Source organism: Anas acuta, chromosome 2 (assembly GCF_963932015.1).
Source record: "Anas acuta chromosome 2, bAnaAcu1.1, whole genome shotgun sequence".
Classification (NCBI taxonomy): Eukaryota; Metazoa; Chordata; class Aves; order Anseriformes; family Anatidae; genus Anas; species Anas acuta.
The window spans coordinates 149,189,452-149,210,368 of NC_088980.1; the positions used below are offsets into that span (position 1 = coordinate 149,189,452).

At 36.0% G+C, this 20,917-nt stretch overlaps 1 protein-coding gene across 2 annotated transcripts in view; it reads right to left on the reverse strand.

Moving 5' to 3' along the window:
* The window catches only part of ADCY8 (adenylate cyclase 8), a 122,942-nt gene that overhangs the window by 21,795 nt on the left and 80,230 nt on the right, over nucleotides 1–20,917 (reverse strand). Inside the window, exons 8-12 of one of the 2 annotated variants that reach the window (XM_068672663.1) lie at nucleotides 20,178–20,375; nucleotides 12,865–12,965; nucleotides 5,997–6,198; nucleotides 2,118–2,210; nucleotides 257–429 (exon numbers count right to left, since the gene is read on the reverse strand). In XM_068672663.1, the coding sequence (XP_068528764.1) occupies nucleotides 257–429; nucleotides 2,118–2,210; nucleotides 5,997–6,198; nucleotides 12,865–12,965; nucleotides 20,178–20,375 (767 nt within the window). The remainder of the gene's footprint in view (nucleotides 1–256; nucleotides 430–2,117; nucleotides 2,211–5,996; nucleotides 6,199–12,864; nucleotides 12,966–20,177; nucleotides 20,376–20,917) is intronic. The other variant, XM_068672665.1, reaches the window with a different exon arrangement.

A 20,917-nucleotide genomic window follows, 5' to 3' on the forward strand; every position in this document is an offset into this window, starting at 1 on the left:
CAACATGGATGGACTATGGGAGACTTAAGAGATAATCCCTTCTCAATATTTTATTTACTTTTCCTCATGAAATGAGTACTTAAATAAAAAGGTCTGAGAAAAAAAACAATCACATTAGAAATCTTGCTAGATTCGTCAATGCCTCTTGTAACCAACCCTATTTACTATTATGTTATCCAACATGTATATTCTCTGGTAAGACTTAACCTTTTACCTTGTTAAAAAACAGTTCCTAAAGGAAGCTGTGAACACTTACTCTCCATTGTGGTTAAAGTTGTCATATTGCAGAAAAAGTGAAGCATAGATGGTCTCAGTCAGCAGAGAATAGATCGCAATCATGATGAGAAGTACTGCCAGTTTTAGGACAGAGTTGAGACGAAGAAAGACTGCACAAGTCACCATTGCCAGCACACCAGTGAAGACAAAATACTGAAGAGAAAATGGCAGTCAATTACTTTTAGTGATTAGTGATTATACATTCACTTTGTTGATATTTGCATAAACAATCCAGTGACCAGAAGTATCAAAAACTATTGGTCTCGAATTTGGTGCTCTTGTAAGTCTTAGTATACAGGTTACTATAGAAACAAAGTGCTCATATAGAATGTTTAATTAAAACTTCTCTTGTTTTGCATGACACCTCCATATTAGCAGAAATCCTCTTTTGCACCTTTGTTGCATTTTCGTAGTATTAGAATGGAAAGGGCATCCTGTATAATAAAAAGAGGAAAGTGAGAAATGCTCTATGTATTAGCCGGCTAATGAAAAGTCAATAGTGGGAATCACTTCTATTCCTTTGATTCTAAACTTCCACAGGAGTCACATTAGTTAGGACAGGAGAATCATATTCCTGCTTTATCCTTTTCCCATGCTAACTGAAGAGAGGATAAAACCATAGGTTTGGGCGTTTATTACAATCATTTATTTCTTTATTTATTTATCTATGTATTTAATTATTTTTAATATTACAAGTCAAGCTGAGTTTCATTCTTCTCTTAAAATGTGATGCCTGGAAGTTTTATTCAGACTTCATTTTCTAATCTCATCATTGTCTCGTTTTTCTCAATGATCATGTTAAATGCAAACCATGAAGCTATAGAAAAACAATCACGGCCATAAGCTATTCAGATTTGAAATAGCAACATAAACACACATGGTCCACATGTAGCTTAAATTAACTCCTATCATACAGGCTTAGGAGAGACTGCAGCATTCAGTTTTCTGACTACACTTTTTTCTTTAGTATAGTTCCTCTGGGAAAGTGTGCACCTCTACAATTTGTGGTAATATCATGACACTGCCATATGAAATTCTAAGCAACATGCACATGACCAATCCATTGAATTTGCTATCAGATTGCTCATCACAGAGAGGAAATTTTTGTTTGTTTCAAATGGAAATTTAGAGTAACTTTTTTTTTTTTTTTTAATTGTGTTTTTTTATTTATTGATAAAAAATATTAGTCTCTTACATTAGCTTCCTAGGAATTAAGCAGTATGTTTTATTGAGTTGGTGCATTGGATCATTGCTGGATGTGTTTTCAATTATTTTTAAATACACAAGAGAGGCAGCAAAAGTTAAAAATTTGGGCAAATGAGATTCTGCTGCTTACAGAAAGGAAGCTGGAGGACTTAGTTTGGTAAAGCATTTAATAATGACTTGTCACTGATTTCATGCATGAACAAGGATATTACTAGCCAGAGAGGGTTTCCATTTTTCTTAATGACTTTTATTGAAAAAAAAAAAATCTTTTCTTGTACTAAAATGCAGGTCTTGTCACATCTCAGTGTCTCATGTCTACTCACATTTCAGCTGTCTGCTGAATGCTGTCCGCATATATACAGGCTGAACAGCAAGGACAATAAAAATCTTTATATCCTAAGATTTTTAGATTGAGATTCTGGTTGTAATGTTCTATTAGGCCATAAGATTGATTCATTCTGTAATCCATTTCTACTTTTTTCTGCCAGCCTATTGATAGATGACAAAGTTCAGCTTCACAGTCCTATTAAGGCACCTGACTCCACCACCACTATTTTAGTGGTCATAGATTTTAGTAGTTGCCATATAACTGCTGTAGAGCTATGCCTCAGATTCAAAAGTACCCTCAGAAATACCTCAGGATAGGAACAGATGTCTGCAAAAGATGCAGATGAACTGTTGAACGTCTGGTTCTTCAGGGGCACTGGTTTGTCAAAATCACACCATAGCTGTGAATAAAGGAAAGAAGGAAAAAAATAAATAAATCAGGGCTACATTGTGTGCTAGTGACTACATGCTTGTGTGGCTGTCCGGCTGGGTTCAGGGGTGGAACTGGTTGACCTGCTCCTCTCCATACTAGCTTCCTAACTTCCATCAAGGGCTAAATGGACAACATGAAGACAGAAAAGTGGGAATTAAAAGGAAAGGGGAAAGCTATTCACACTACAGGCATTTAGCATCTGGGTAGCCTTCCTATTCAATCCTATTCCTAAAGGTGAAAGATGAGCTCCTCCAGGAGTTTCAGAAGACTGACATTGGACTCTTAAGAACTATCAAGTGATAATGTCTATATTTTACTATGAATTATAGACAACATAATTATATCATGAGCATAAAATCAAACTGTATGTGTACACTTGCTTGAAGACAGGCTTTTCCTGCCATGATGTTATGGATGGAGTTATCCTTGTAGGAGTGGGAAAAAAGCCCATGGCATCATCCATGTGTCAAAGAATAACATGGTCCCAGAATTGTAAGTGAGACATCTAGAATGTAAGGGAATGAAAAATGGTTCATGATACAATGTTTTTGAGAATACTATCTAGGAGAATTTCAGAAAATACAACATTTTACTGTTATGACCTGCATTTATTTTAATAGTATTTCAGACTGGCTGTATTAAATATAAATACGACATCAGTGTTGAATCGTAATATATCATGGTCTTAGAACACAGGAAAAAAAATCATGAATGTTTTCATGTTTTGACAGTCAAAGCAGATGGAGTTTCCCATCACATATATTAATCCAATCTGGATGTTTATACTAGGTCATTTCATCAACCTGGTATGTACAAACTAGTTCCCTTGTCCCTCTTTCTAACAGTTAGATAGTTTGTTTAATGAAGCCCAATTGATTAACATTAAATTGTAATTAATTTTGAGCTTGGAACTCTCTTGTTTGTTCTTTCAGCAACTCAGTCATCTCTGAAGTGCAGCAACATTTTCTAGCTTTTCTGTACAGTCTTGCATGACAACGGATAAAGATAACTTCTGCAAACTCATGAGGTGTATAGCACCTCTCTACAAGGCAGTGTCATCTCTGGGTGCCTCTAAATAATATTAAGGATAATAATCTTCTTCTTTTTTTTTTTTTTTTCCTAATGTTTTAATGATAAGAATGTACTTGATATAGAGAATCACATATGCCCATCTGATGAAACCAAAAACTTTTGTTAGAATGTATCTGAGTCTTACTTCCCTCCAGCTGGCTGAATTTGAACTCAGTGTATGCACATAGCTGCAAGGCTGACCTTGCATTACCTGCTCTTAAGTCCACATTGGTCCCTACAGTGTTGCAGTCCACCATATGGAAACAAGTGGCTGCTTCATAGAAGTCACCTTTTTAGTGGTGTGCGGGAAGTAGATAAAGTATTATTAAGGCAGGTTTCATTTTCATATAAATTAATTATATATTATATAAATGCTGTGGTTTCTTGTAGAGGTCAGGTCCCAGTGCCTCAAATCACTGAATATAAGACAATAAATGTAACTATTTCTTGTCTTATAGAAGCCCACTGGCATAAGAGTAAAACCAATTACATTTCTTAAGACTATTTTTGGATTAGCCATCACACATGATTACAGTGGTCACAATCTTCAAAAATAATCCACAACAAACCATGAAGAAAATCTTGTTATCATAATATCGATAGAAATTTGGGTTTGGTTGCCTTGTTCCAAGAGCAGGATTCATTATACCAAAATCTTTCCTGACAGATATTTGTCAAACACGGTTTAAAAACCTCTACATTATACAACACACCTTAGTGATCTATGCTATAATGTAGCACTGTCCTTATCTTTAGGAAGTTTTCAGCCCTATTGAACTTCCTGTCATAGACCATATTTGTATTTTCTCAGTGGTGACATTCTTCTTTCTCCAAATGACTCTCCTATCAGTGACAGTGTGGTATCAGAAAGAAACCAAGACACATGTTCAGTTCTAGCATATTGGTAACCTGTACTGTTATAGTTGCTATTATTTCTATTGTCATTAAATGCTTTCTTGGTCTAATCTTAAGGTAATAAATATCTATGAAGAACAAAGTTCAGATGAAAAAGAACAGCTGCATCCATACCCAAAAGGTTCCTTAGAAGAAGGAGTTGTGATAAAAATGTTATTTTTTAATCTATCAGTGAGATATTTACTATCTTCTTGACTCAGGTTTCAATACCTGCCAGGTTGTCTGATACTATTATCTGCCTAATTCATGCAAAGCTGTCTCTTATTTCTAATGACATTTGGATAATCAGGGCTTTTTTGTATTTGCACCGGTGTTACTCCTTTACATGGTAAAAATGGCATGTCAGCCAGGCTGACAGTATTCAATTAGCAATAATTTTATCCATGCACAGTTGTGAAACAAAATTTGGTATATGCCTTTTCTCACAGATATGCTGATAAAATTTGGTCTAGATTTGTTATACCTGGGACTTAGTGGAGACATGTATGTTGGGAGACCAGTCAGACCATATTCCCAGTGTGGATAGTTGTCCTGGTTTCAGTTAGGACAGAGTTAATTTTCTTCCTAGTAGCTGGTAGAATGCTATGTTTTGGCTTAGGATGAGAAGAGTGCTGATAACACCCCGATGTTTTAATTGTTGCAGAGCAGTGCTTACACCAAGCCAAGGACGTCTCAGCTTCTTGCTCTGTCCTGCCAACGGGCAGGCTGGGGGTGCAGCAAGAGCTGGGAGGGGACAGACCCAGGACAGCTGACCCAAACTAGCCAAAGGGGTATTCCATACCATCTGACATCATGCTAAACAATATATAGGGGTGGCTAGCTGGGGGAGGGGGGCCGGACTGCTCAGGGTTAGGCTGGGCATCAGTCAGCGGGTGGTGAGCAATTGCATTGTGCATCACTTGTTTGTACACATTATTATTAGTAGTACTATTATCATCATTGTTATTATTATTATTATTGTTATTATTATTAATTTTATTATTATTTTCCTGTCTTAATAAACTGTCTTTATCTCAACTCACAGGCTTTACTTTCCCATTTCTCTCCCCCACCCCAGAGAGGGAGGGGGGAGGATGAGCGAACGGCTGTGTGGTGTTTAGCTGCCGGCCGGGTTAAACCACGACAATAGTGGAGAGAGGAAAATCTCTTTATTGGGAGTATGATTAAAAGACATCTTTGGGGATACCTGTTTTTCTGCACTGACTATAAAGGAAGCTGAGAGTGACCATGACCATAGCTTGATACTTCAGCTAAAGTGAATCTGGACTGAAGGGAGTTGTTAAAACCCCTTTAGGCTTTTAAACTTTTCTCCTATGCTGAGGTTACTGGCCCAACTTCACCTGCTCTATCCTTTCCCTATAGGTATTTTCTAGTTTTGTTCACCCTTCTCATTTTTTAGTAATCTAACTGATAGAACTGTGACATGAGGAATTTAATACCTATAAGCACTATGGACTAACGGTCTTTAAGAAAGTATATCAGAATGTCAGAAAATTGTGAATCATCCTCAAACCGTGGATATATTGAACAGAAAATGGCAGAAGGGTTTTAAAAATAGATGATCCTTATGAAGGAGAAATAATTACATATTTCAGAAAAACATAGTTTAAACAACAGTCTGAATTTCCTGAAGCTGTGGTACTTTGCCTTTTATATTTAAATTATATCTGGCTTATAAACACATTAGTTAGCAAGTCCTTTAGCAAGCTTAATAATTCATAAATCATATTTTCCTGTATAATAGACCTTGGTTCCCTATGAAGCTTACAATATTTATGATGGCTCCAAGAAAATTAATCAGAATAGATGCAAATATAATGACATTCCTGGCCAAGTAGGTCTCATTAATCCAGCAGCAAGTTTTCCGGAGCATTAAGGGTAAACATTTGTAATCCTCTGCTGTGGTGATTAGCACAAGAGCGGAGTGCAGCATAATCAGAATAGAAAATTGAATGACCATTGGTATCACCCTGGGAAGAAAAATAAGAAAACCCAACATTAAACCACATCACAATACCACTGCTAATAAAAATAAATGTGCAAACAGTTAACTCCAGGAAAAATCAGTTTTCATAAATCTGAGACAATTACTCCAGGAAAAAAGAAAAAAAAGAGAGAGAGCAAGAGAGGCAGAGACATGTTCTATAGATCTGTTACTGTTTCACTTGTTTTCTTGTTGAGAAACTGCTGTTGAAGAAATAAGCCAGGGAAATTGCTGCCATTGCCTCTGTCTGTCTATCTAGGGTCCACCTGTGTATGAAATGCTTCCCAACCCCAGTAGGCTAGTTTTCTATGGGCAGTTTGGAAGAGTGTTATTTTGTATACTGCACAACACAGGTGTCTTAAAATTATACTATATTTTCGGTCTCAAATTGTAAACTCAGAAATGACCAGTAAAACAATGTAGCCTGATTTCTGGCAGGCATGTCAGAATATGGTAATTACAGAAACGCAAGATTTTCCTAATTTTAATTAATAGTGGGTCAACTGTGGTTAAGAATGTCATCAATTTCAAAACAAATGAACAAACTGATCTACTCTTTCCATGAAAGACATTCAAAATATAAATCAGATGAAAATATGCTCTGAGGTCCAAACATTTTAAAATAAAACATGTCCTTTGGCATACTCTAAAAACTTCATTCGTGTGAATGTGATCCTTATCCAAGTATTGTTAAATGTGTACATTGAATAGACAATTAAATTCCTTTGAGTAAACCATTAAAACCAGAATTTCTTCTCATCAATCTTTCATTATATTTTTCTAAATTTGTTCCTTTTTTTCTTGCTTAAATCTGGGACATGAAGTCAATCAAGTAACTGACATGCCTGAGAAATGTGGTAAATTGTTTTAATTCACTGAGAACAAAGCACTCAGCATTTCATAAATCAAGTTTATTGTCCCTGTTTCTGCCAGTTATTGTCCTTTCAGATCTCTTTTCCCAAAGATTTTTATTTCAATTAAACCTATGCAAATTAAAAGTAACTCCACTGCTCCTGTAAAGTTCCCATCTCTTCACACTCCTTTCCCTTGCCTTTCTGCAATACAGAGTAATTAAGTACTTAAAATTTCTAGTAACCTAGTTGTATACATGCCTGTACTCTACAGTGATATAATTGTAATTTCTTACAGGAAAAAATCTTTGAAAGAGATTTAAAAGATATCAGAACATTCTGGAGAGACTTCTGCAATTCCAGGTGTCTAAGTGTAGGTGAGATGTACATAGGTGAGATGTACTCTGTTTCTTAAACCCTCTGTAACAGTAAGTTTTATCTTCAGATTCAGATTTGACTACACATCCACTATTCCTCATCTTGTCGAGTAAGGTATAACACTACCCTATGCTTGGGCCTTATTGCAAGACAAATTTAAGGATGCAGTGAAAATATCACTATAGCTTTTCTATCCTAGTTTGTCAGTATGTTTAGATCAGCCATATCCACTCCCTGAATCCAAGTAAGCTATATTTCAACTTACCTGGAATTGTCCTCAATTTCAGGCTATTCAGATTTGGATTTAGCAGAGTAAATTCTGAACTGGATCTAAGTTATGGCTTGTATGTGTAGGAGTCCATAAAAAAATAATAGCTCAATAGATAATAAAGAGAAAAGGTGTTATATATATAAGATTATAATGGTTTTTTTTTTGTTTGTTTGTTTTTGTTTGTTTTTGTTTTTTGTAGTACTAAATTACAAAACATTTTGAAATAATATATGAAAAATACCAAAATGGAATCTCTGTTCCCTAATGAACTGAAATAAAATGGTTTACACATTAATGTCCCTTGAGCTTCCATGTGGTAATATTAGTTTTGAAACTCTTCTCATGATGTACTAGCAGTACACAATGTTATCTTACATTTGTTTCAGCATTTCACTCTTACAAGTCTTTGCAAAAGTTTGTATGTGATGAACACAGAACACAGTGAAGCTTCCCAGAAATGTTCCATTCCTTTGGCAAGCTTATTCAGAATTTTGAAGGAAATAACAATATAGCCAGAGAAAACAAATTGTATTTGGGAAGAGAGAATAATGAAGAAAAATTGACTGGACCAGAAGCCACAGATTTCATCCTGTACAACTGAAAGTTTCGTCACAAGAATCTCAAGATTCACTGAAAGTCCCAATGACACCAAGCAGGCTATGTGACAATGCTTTGAGAACAGCTTCTGTCTGTGAAAATACACAGAAGGCCACTGATGTTTACTGTAAGAGAAAAATATGTTCATAGATACACTCAGGATATCCTTATGAATGGAGTACAGGAAAAAGGAGGTATGTGTGAAATCAACAGTCCTGGAGATAGAAGCCTTTTCTTCATGGAACTAGAAGTTCATGGACACTAAATATTCTATTTTTTCTCTCACTACTATATAGAGAGATGAGAAGTAGTACAGTTTCCATGAAAGAAGACTATACTGTGAAACAAACAAACAAAAAAACCCAACATTAATATGTTTAAGAGACAGCAATGTAGTCAAGGAAGAGACAATAAAGCCAGGAAAAAGCTGCACAATAGTCATGGAGAACTACAAGAGAGTCAAGAGAGCTCATCAAGAGAGCTATGTAGTTTAGGATATTCATCTCACTGCATAGCGGTCTCATATTTATTCAGCTGAAAGGCATTTTGAGGTCCGCTGACTGACTTGTTCTCCAGTGGTTATATTTTGAACCTAGGGCATGGACTCTGGGTTTCAAAAGTTTTGTGAAATAAACTCTTTTGGCTTCCTACACTACTACAATACTTTGCAGTAGCTAAATGACTGAGATCCTTTTTGGAACTGAGAGTTTCTATTAATGACTCAGATGTGGATAGACAGCCTATTCATGCATATGTGTCCAATACAGCAGACCTAAGCTGACCCAGCTTTAAATGAAACCAAAATAAAGCTTTCAAAAAGATTGAGGTCAAGACTCAAGATGTCAAAGCTGAGGACACAAAACATGAGTTCTTATTTTGGACTGTCACACTACAGATTTAAGACCAAATGTTATTGTATTATGGTACAATACAGGGAGCAGCTAGGGACCTAAGACTGGGATATCAATCCAAAATGCAATGCTACCTGCCTAGGCACCTGAGAAACCATGGCTTTGTATTTGTTTATAATAAATATGTAGGGAACAAGAATTCTTCTGTTGTAGCTATTCTGTTAGATATTAATGTGTTTGTCTTATCCAAGTCTGCTTATGATAAAAACAAAACTAAACTGTGCACGCCTAAGAAGTCCCAGAGAATCAGCCCAGTATCTGTGTAAAGATTATATTGGCAGCATGCTGATAGGATCAAATGCAGCCAAAGATATAACAGAGGTTATAAGAAAAGGAACAAGACATAATATGTTTCTAAGAACTTCTCTCATAAGTGCATGGGATAAATCCCCTTTTCATTGAAGAAGCAATTTAAGGCCAAATGATTTTTTTTTTTTTTTTTTCCAGGGGTCCCCTAATGTCAGTTTGAAATGAGCTTTTTGCCTTTCCTCTTCCTTCCACAGTCGTAAATCAAGAGTTGTGGAGCCAGAAGGAAAATTTATGTAAAACAAAGGATGCAGATGTTTTAAATGAATAACTTGAAAACTGTTTTGCTCCCCTCAGAAGAATAACCCAGTGAAAAACTGTCAGAAATAAGAGCAGCACAGAAATCTGCTCTAGTATGACCTGTTACCCATGTGAGCATATAGAAAGTTTATTGCAGGAGAAAAATCAAACTCCCAAGCCTTTCAGATGTAAAAGATGAATCACTGCAAAGTTGGCAATGTAACTTAATGGCTTCATAGAGGATAATTACAATAGAAATATGGCATTAATTTATGTCACTTAGAGTAATGACCCAATATTTCAAAGCATGAAAGCTACTGCAAAGATTCTTAAATTCTGTGAGGTACCTATCCTGTCAGGGGAAAGTATGAATGAATCCAGTATTTATCATGCAAGAGACATATATAAACTGAAATAAAATTCTGCAACTCCCCTACATAGTAGTAATAATAACAGAAAGATAAGTTAACTTTTATGTTAAGTAAAGTTAGTCTTTGTTCTCTTTGAAATTGCTTGGTGAAGTGCTGGATAAGGCCCTGGGCCTCCGTGATCTGCTGTGTGGCATCTCTGCTCATGGCAGGGGGTTGGAACTAGATGATCTTTAAGGTCATCCAACTAAAACAATTCTGTGATTCTATGATTACCTTCTTTAGCACACACAGACCTAGGCAACCTACGTGGGAAATTCTCTGAAGACCCTTAGTAAGATATACTTTATGATGATTTAAATAATGTTTCTTTTACCATGTTTCCAGAAATTCCCAAAAGACTCAGCTTAGCAAAATATTCAAACGCACTTAAACAAATACATAATTCCATCCCTGTACAACAAAGCACCAAATCATAAATTGAAAAGCTCTAAAATATGTTGATAGGGTAAGTTACCATGAGGGGTTTGAATTATACAGTTTGTTAGTTTTACCGTGCAAATGATATCCATGCTGTCCTCCTATGGTACTTCTCTGATATCTACTAGAAGTATAAACATAAGTGTTTAAGATTGTCTGAATCCAAATCCATTCATGTGCTTGTTCATGTGCTTATACTCATAAGTGGAATTGGTTTTTGAAGAGAAATTTTAGAAATCTGAACTTATCTGAACTTATTTCCTCATTCAATACATTTAAATAAATCTTCTTGCTCAAATCCCCTCATCCTTTTTCTTTTTATTTTTTCCCCACTTTGCTCAGCTTTTGAACACCCCTCATTTAACAGTTATATTTTATTAAGACTGAGAAATGAAACATGTTTCTGAAGTAAAGTATCAGAACTTGACAAAATGAAGACCAAAATTTGCCTTCTTAAATCTTTACAGTGGACTTCTGAAAGGACATCAGAACTACCACGAAGTACCTGTGTACTTACTCAGATCCTCTTTCTCAAAGGGATAATGGTAGTTAGTCTTTCCCCAAATATCTTCCCAGGTTCTATTAACCAACTTCTGAGGTGATCCTGGGGCCAAGGTTCCACAATTTTGTTCAAAAACCTCTGCTTATCTTATCTTGTAGGAAATAATATAGGAAATATCTAAAGTTTTTATTTATTTATTTATTTATTAGTGTTTTTTCTTTTTTTCTTTTTTTTTTTTTTTTTTTAATTAATTATATTTGCAGCCTGTTTAATATTCAGTGACAAAAAGGTCCAAAGAATTTGTGAAATACATGGGAAAACACAAATTACTGTGCAATATGGGAAATCAGAATGAGAGACAGCTGCAGGCATGGAAGCTATGTGACTCCTTCTCCTCTTATTCCAATGGCACTAGATACCGTCATGAGAATTAACAGAGATGAATTTGTGCAGATAGAAAAAATGTCATGTATTTTTGCTGGTATAGTAGTGATTGATATAGCAGCAGAAATAATTTTAGAAAACAGGTTCCATTAATAAGATCCATAAATCTTGTACATACTGAGAAAAAGCAAAAATAACAGCTACCAGAAGTGAAAAATTTTGAATGTGCATTGGGAGAAAGACTTTAGCCAAGCAAACAAACTTTCTTCTATTAGAGCAATATAGCACATAAGGAGCAGTGCAAGGTCAGACATTACTCTGTGTACATTCCCATCAAGGAACAACTATGGAATACATGGTATACCACTGCTGCAGAATGCAATTGCCAACCTGCATCCAATCACTGTTTTGTTATTCTGTGACATAAACATGGTGAACAAGTCCTTCTAAACATGATCCAAGATATATTGCTGGATGATTGTAACATAAGTTTGTTATTTCACATACGAGTAGTGCATTTTCAGTGTCATTCTCCAGGAAGCCATAAACTAATGTTCATCTGAGTGGTAGAAACCACTTGACAATTATGCTCATCTGGGCATTTCCATTTGAGCACTTTTTCAAAGACCAAATGGGATTAGAGGCTTGCTGGCTTTGCTATGATGTTAGAAAACTGACTGTACTTACATATAATCTTGTTTTGTTAAGTAGTAGGATAAACAGCCAATTGGTGGGCTTGACTATGTTATGCATGTGAACATATAGCTGTGAACAGCTGTGTCAGTTTCTTCACTTTGATAGGAACTTGTTGCTTGGTCAACCCCAGACAGAAGCAGAAGTGGGAAAAGGTCTACCAGATCGTTTGCTGCTGCTACGTCTTAAGGGCAAAAGATTGCTTCCCTCAGCTGGGTAATACATATCATTAGCAACAAAGCGCAACAGTACGACTTTCTAATGTAGCATGTAAGAAACAAAACCAAAACAATCACTGATTGTCACTTTGTAAAGAACAGTTTTAAGTCTAGATCATGTTTTACTTGAATGCAGAAAGCAGAAGACCATATCACGTCAAACTTTTGTGAGACAAAGTTCATACTTATCTCAGTGGGAATACTGCTTAAAAACATAATATTATAATGTCAATAGATACTACTGTCTATCACGTGAAAATGTGAAGTTTCAGAGAATGTGATACAAAAGCAAATAATAAAGAGGGGAGAGGAGGTAGGAGGAAGGGCAAAAATATTTCCAAAGAGTTTGGGGAACAAGCAGTTTATTGGCTCATTCCACATCTGCTAGCAATGTTATCCCATTATTTCCCCAAGAGTGCCTTCAGATATACAGCAATATATTTCTATATTTACCTGGAAGAAGGAAGTAAGCTTTGGATAGTGGTGATAAACACAAGAACAATAAATGCGCACACCAAGTTTGATTTGAATACTTCATCCCGCATTTGAGAATACTGGAATAAAAAGAAAAAAAAAAAAAAAAAAAAGAAGAGCAAATTAGCTGTTGACCCAGTGATTTCATAAAGACTGATGCATATGTGAGGTTTGGGGGAAGAGATAATAAATCAGCAATTCTGAATTTATTTTTTAAAATCCAAGAACAACAAATAAATCACAAATACGCTGGTAAAATACTTATTGAACATAAGTCTCTAATTTTCATTTGTACTACAAAATGGTTTTGTTGGCTGCCTCTTTTTCCAAGTTATTTGCATAAAACGAATGAATAGATAGCAGCTTCTGATGCTGAATATAGTACTAAATACATAATTGCTTCACCAAAGGAATTGTGGGTTCCTTCACCTGAAAGCAAACACAAAAGTAACCTGTGACTGTCTGCATGCATTATATTACAGAATTGTCTCTGTGCTTTCCATATTGATACCATTCTGCTTTCTTTTTTAATTATTTTAAATGCACCCAATTTGGGACATTCTGTAGCTAGTATGTAGGTTGTTATGTCTGGATCCTGATATTTCCAGTGGCTGTACAGAAACTTGTCAATGCGGGCATTTTCCAAGGAGAAAATGAGGGTATTATTATGTAAAAGATCATTTGAAGTGCATTATTACTATCATTTATTTTAAAGGTATTTTTTTTCCCAGCATATCAGACCACTGAAAATGCTAGCAAGCTCCCGTTTTATTGGAGTTACCCAGAAATGGAGTAACAGATACATCAATAAATCATTGCGGATTAGTAAATTGCAATGAATCAGATTAAGTGGAAATGTTGCCTGGATCTTCAGCTGATATTAAACACTGTTAATTTAATGAAACTCTAATCATTTATGGCAGATGAAGATTTGTCCATAGATGTATTTATCCTATAGAGATGACAACAAATTTTCTTCACCTAATGATCAATCCCATAAGAGCCTGTCTCAGTCATTTGTCTTCCTCTGAACAGTAACTCCATTTTATGTAATCTCTTTTGAGGGATCTGAGAGTTACATGTGCAGAAGAAAAGTAAACCAGAATCAAAGAAATATCTGATGTCAGAATATTTCTCCAGAAGTTTGAAAATAAAGCAAATTGCTGTTATAAATGCCAAAAGAGTTTTATAATTGAGAAAAATAAAAAGCAATTAAGAACTGTATCAGCAACATGCATTGAGAGGGTTCATATGTGTACTTCTGCATTTAATGCTAAACTGCTCTTGAAGGAAGATCTTGTCTATACTCATACAGACTATACAGACTCAAGCTTCTGAAATGGGAAAAAGGCTTCTCTCTTCCCTGCTTACATTTGCTTTGAGTAAGAGATGTGTTTGTTGATGCCTTTCATTTTGGATCCTCCTCTGCCATGATTATACCCTGTGTCTTCTGTTTTCAGAAGCAGTACCATTTTGACATGATTTTTGATGGTGCTCAAAGGCAACTCCACTTCATTTTTCTGCTGAAAGCACAGAGGCACTGACCCCAATTTCATGTGCAGGGAAACAGAACTGCATCAGTCTGCTTGAATAATGGACCTAGGCTTTTTTGGTTCTTGCACAAAAAGAACCAAAGGGAGAAAGAAAGGCACATTTCTTAAAATATTACATTAAATCCCAAATATTACTTAGGGAAATTATAGCAAATTAATTGAATGAAATACAGACATGGAATTGCTTGTTGTGTCAAGCATTATGTCAAAGGATGAATGCTGTGGTCTAATCAGTAATAATGTTGTGATGAGGCATTGTTATTGTCTCTGAAACAGCACAAACACCCATGATAAACGTAACACTTCTCTAACAACCTAGTCTTTTATAACTTGGAGAAGTCATTAAGAATAGATTAAGCCTCAAGACTCTTATATAAATATGGAAAGGCACGTAGCCTGCTGGAGCAAAATAGAGTGGTAAAAAGAGTCATGATGAGACGTACTCTGCAATCAAAGCTGTAGCTGCAATGTCACACAGGCCTACACAAACTGGCATGACTTGCTTATCGTGCAGCAGGAGCTCCTCCTTTATTCCCAAGGGACTTGAACCATTTGTCTTGAGCTTTGAGCTGTTGGATGGCACTGTTTATCCATGCTCAGCCAGCTAGCTGAAATTTGGCCCAAATAAATAAGGCCAAGTTTTCTCTGCCAAGTAAAGCTGCTCATTTTTTGAGGAAAAACTTTACTATGAGAGTGACCCAGCACTGATAGGTTGCCCAGAGAGATTGTGGAGTCTCCTTCCTTGGAAATATTCAACAGTTATCTGGACACAACCCTGGGTAATGTGCTCCAGGGGACCTTGTTGAGCAGGGAAGTTGGACTAGATGATTTCCAGAGATCCCTTCCAACCTTAACTATGCTTTGATTCTGTGATTCACCACCTCTCAGTTTTTCCCAGGGCTCCTTGGAAGGTGGGTGCTGGACATGCAATAGGCTGTATATGTTCACCTACAGCGTATGCACACTAAGTAGGAAGGTGGTTGGCTTTATGCTCATCATTGCTCTTTTGGATGAAAGGGGAGATAGCATTTTTTTGTTTTGTTTTGTTTTGTTTTTGCTTCCAGAGTGATGATGTTTGTGCTGCTGGAAAAGTTTCTGCAGCTTCTGCTGGGCAGGCACAGAAGAAGATGGAAACTCAAGGCAGGAAAAGGGATGGCTGAACTTCTGAAAAGAACAGAGTCTACATAGAGCTTGTTGTTTATCAATAACAGAAAAGAAGATGCTGAACAGGCTCAAAATTTGCCAAGTGTTCCTTACAGAGCTTCTTGGCTCTGCACTGGAAGTTTCTGGATCAAAGGAAAAAGGTGAAGCTTATTTCTGCAAGAATATGGGATGCAGCGTGGACAAGGTTTGTTTCCTAGTCATTTAACTTCTCACCCATCTGAACATTTTATACAGAGAAATTCAAATATTTAGGTCTAATTTTAACCTAAGATAACCTGTACTGAGAAATTCAAAGCTCTTTTCATGTTTTCAGTGTGCTCATCTCACAGAAAATACAGACACTTCACCTCTAAGCCCAGTCTTATTTATGATCTCAATACAAACACACATGAGAGCTTAGGATATCTTTATACAAATCTTTGCACTGAAAACTCTCCTTAACAAAAATTCTACCAGAATGCAACATTTCTTACCTTGTTTCTATGATTTATCTTCTCTGAAAATACATGCTACTGGTGTTACTAAGTCATTGTTATCATGGTAGAATATCTTAAGGACATCTTTTAATATTTGGAAATCAACTAAAGTAGGAGATTTTTCCCATGTGCCATTACATGTTTGAAAATCTTTAGTGTATTTTCATGCTACCATTATAAGTACTCTACAGTGATGACTCTTGCTCTATCTGTCTACATCCTATTTGTGAAAATTACCTCTAGCAAAATTGAGAGTGAATTAGTTTCTAAACGAGCCGTCAAGTGCTAATGAGTAAAATACAGGTTAATAATGACTAGTCCATTTGGAGAAAGAATCTATAAAATATACCAGGTGGGGATCTTGCACAAATCCCCTGAAAAATGTATTCTTACAAAGTTCATGTGGAAATATGCATATTGCCTGAGGGATATAACCCGTTCACTAATACAATCATTGCAGATTGCTGTGGAATCTACATTTATGCTATCACCAAGAAGGACATAAAAGCAATAAGATAAGAGAGGAATGGGAAGATGTATCACTGGCTTAAACTGTTGTCATCTACAAATGATTTAAACTGTTGCAAACTGGGAGCTGTGCTAGCTCCCATGGTAGTTCTGGGCATGATGTTTCCAGAAAATATATTTTTATATATATATATTACCATTTAAACCTCAAAAGAAGTAAATCAGCACTTTCAGTACTAGTGTAAATCTGCTGTCCACAATTTCTTTGCAATGAGAATAAGAATAAAAGAATAAGAATAAAAGTATAAGAAATGCAGGCAGGTGAAAAAGCTAGCATAAGTCCATTTGAGATCCATTCAAGCCATCCAAAAAGGCTTATGATCCCAATGCACAGTAGTCCTGTTACAAATGCAGGAGAAAGAAATATAGAGTATTGTTCATATGGTTACTCAGTTCTCTGTGGTTTCAGAGCATTAACACAATACTGACTGAACACCATTAATGCAACAGTGCATGGTGGGGAGATCCACTATGGGTACTCGTTCTACATATTGAATAACTGTGAGGTCTGCAGTGAGAAGTATTTGCAGGTAAAATAAATAAGTATTAGGCAGATACAAGTACTGCCCAAAATTGTGATGTCTAAATGTGAGGGTGCAATATTTTACATAAGATAAGTTCCTTTATTTCAGAGTTATATCTGACTTACAGCTGCTTCTGTGCTGAGCTGATGGTGACTGGCAGCAAATGGAAATGGCAGTGTCAGATGGGAGGCCAACAGACTTATACTCTTTTTGCTCAGCAACACTACAGGGAACACCTCATGAGGCTGATGTAGAAGGTCATGGTAAGCAGTTGCAAAATGTTAATGACTAGAAGAAAGCATAATTCCAGACTGAAAGGTTAGAGAGAACCTTTCATAGGTTCTTTCTAACAGAGAGACCAGAGGGGGGCTTCTAATCTGAGCTTCTTTTGCTTTCTGAATGGGCAAGAGGAGAAAGGAAGAAACTGATAGTAATATAAGACAATAGTAATATAATACAAATAGTAATATAAGACAACATGGAGTTGTCTTTGACAATTGTCTGTTGAAAACATTTCTCCTGTTGTTTTTTTCATGATTGTTTGTGTTCTATAGTTTAACACTAAGGCCATCAGGGCAACCTGTAACGACTGTATGGGCTAACAAGGAAGAAAGGGAATGACATTGTCTACATTGTCCCCTGTTATAGGCAGATGCATGTTACAAATACATGACCATAACGAGGAGTACATTGCAATTCATCTTTCCTTAACCCACATCATCCCTTTACATCCTAATGCAATCCTCAACTTTCTCTGAGCACACTCACGGTGTCTTTGCACACTCAATACAAGCAAGAAGTTTGCTGGCTGACAACTATTTAGTCATTAGAGGTGGGTGAACCAGAGCAACTAAAACAGTGTTGACATTACAAGAAATAAAACCAAAACTTATTTCTGTGCAGTGAAAAAAAATAATAAAAAAAATCAGCTCAATTCAGAGGACAGAAAGAGAAATAGGAAATACCTAGGGAAATACTGAATGAAAGGAAATATTGAACGGAAGAACTACTTTCCAAGTCTTTTAACATAGGGTGGCATTGGAAATATTACACTGAGAAGAAAATGTATCAAAACTGATAAAAATGTTGGCTTTTTAATAGACTTTTTGATATCCAGAAGTAATTAAAAACCTTATTAATATTTAAAATATGACCTATGAAATGTCATAGATTAGGGCATGGTTTTGCCCATTCTACCCCCCCCCTCCCTTGCCTAAATTGCATTTTAATGAAATTCTGACCTGACTGTCTACATTTTCCATAAGGATGTTAATCATAAAGTCCAAAATCACAAGAGAGTTGGGATTCTGAACATAGAATCTGATTTTGGGCAGTGTCCATTTGCTTCAGCCTATGTTAAGGACTTGTTTTTATTAAATAGCAATGTAAAGTGGGGTTCATCATTCAGTATCCATCACTCATCATTGCTTTACTCAGCAAGTTGGTTGTGACCAGGCTGTTTCTTCTTTTACACACACAAAAAAATCTAATACACGATCCCCCACCATCTTGATTATTCTGTTATATACAGACTTTTCTATCTTATCTTTTTACCTGTTGTCTTTAAAAGATTAAAGATTGCTCATGACTTTTAGACCTTTAAATGCTAATTAGCAGGATATCAGAAATCCTAAATTTAACTTCCTGCTCCAAAGCCTAATACTAGCGTTAATGTCTTTTTCATATAGCGTTTACAAACAGGTCTTGGACCAGAGCATGTGATCCAGAGAACCACAACAAAAGAAGCTTTCAACCACTATATCACAGTCATATTATTTATCTTATCAAGACTTTTGTCCCTGATAATTTTGGCTTCTTTTCTGGTACAGTGTCACTAGACAAGTAGGGAAATTTTCTTCATTGGCTGCTTTTGTCCTGCTAAGAGAGGTATGGTTTCAGCCACAGCCCTTTCTTTAGCTGTTGTTGAAATCTGGGTTCCTGACAGCTTTGCATAATAACTGCATTTTTTTGTGGCATTGGCACCTTGTGGGATTTTACCTTGTGTCTCAGAATCATAAATATACTCATGGGGAAATAGAATCTTTCCCTTTTTTAAGCAAAATAAATAAATAAATAAAATTCATTCTATAGGCTGCTTTTAAAATAAGGACTTTGATACACTTCAAGCAGACTTTTTCTTTTCCAGTGGTTTTCATGAAGTGATCACCATTAATACCACCCGAGGACTAGTCTCCTGTAAGTCAAGCAAAATAGTCTGTTTTCCAGTGGAAAAGTGATGGTGGTGTAGGCCTTCAGACTTGCAATTATTTTTTTGTTTTTATTTTCTTTTCAGTTTAAGTGCACATCATATCATAGGCCTGCTGTTACTGCATTTCAATAGCATGCAAGTCAATGAAATCATTTGAGATCTATGCAACACCTCTCCCACTCAGCTTGCAAGTAAAGTTTTCCCCCTGCCTTTCTCTTTTTAGCTTAAAGCTTATATATGAATGTGGACTAAAACAGAAATTAGTGAGATCATATTGCTGCTGAGAAGCAACAAAAACAAGAACAACATTTACCTCTTAAAAGCAGATGTTAAAAAGTGGTGTTTAAACCAAAGAGTTGACATTAATTTTGACTTGAAATAAACAGTGGCTGACTAGAGGAGACCAGATTGATTCTGCTAGTAAATGAGAGGCACATATCTACGTAAATATAGATACCTATTTTGAATAGAAGTGTCAGTATATTAATATGCTCAATCACCATTTGTGCCAAAGCAACCTGTCATATGATGGAAAACTGCTTGTACTACACAACAAATGAAATCTGCAAGTAGCTTTTATTGTTTTCAGAAGAAGAGTTTGCTCAATGTAGGCATTTTCCAGCAATGAAATATAATCACTGAAGCACTGTAACACCTGCATCATGACAGTGTCCATTATGACCTCTAGATCAGTCCCATCTTCTGAAAACTGAAACAAAATGAAAAAGAACAAAACCAGAAAAGAAACAATGCAAGCTAGAACCTAGAGCTTCTCTATTTCAGTGGACATTTATTGCAATTTGAGTAGCAAATAATTCAGCTACCAAGACCCAGCTACCTTGTGCTCCAGGCTGGAGTCTTTAAACATCAGTGAAAAAGGCTTGATATGCTCTCTTCTCAATTTATCGCCACTCCGTAAGTCGATGGTGTGCTCTATTCGCTTGTTAATTTCCTCAGGCCCAGACTGGACATGCAAAGCTTGTGCAAGATGGTTTGGAAGCAGATTTATTGAATTTCTTGTTAGGGCAGCCAGAGTCTAGGGGAAAGCACATGCAAACAGAATAAACCTGCTGGTCCCCTTGGGTTAAAATGCAATGTTTTAGATCATGTTGCATTGCAAACCATTACAGCATTCCATGCAATTCATTTGATGAAATCTACAGAAGTGTAAAATAATATGTCTGTTCCACTAAACACATACAGTACATTAAGGGGAGTACTTTAAAGTCCAGTTTAAACAGGCTACAAGGTTTGTTGTTGTACTGAATATTAGGAGTACAATCTCCTTTCCAGATTCTGATACATAATCATTAGATTATTAGATACATAGCATGCATAAGGGGAGTTCACACCAAAATCACAACAGGGCATTGAACTCAGTGGTGTGTTTTCACAACTTAGAATGGAAGCTACAGAAACAGAAGACACAAACAAAACATGAGTAACAATGTTTTTTTTGGTCTTAAAGTTACTGGATGTGTGCAGTTAAGGAACAGATCAATTGGGCAGAAGTGAAGAAGGTGCATTTCTGGTTACTTCAGCATGGCTTTTCAGATAATATGCTCTTCTTCACTACTG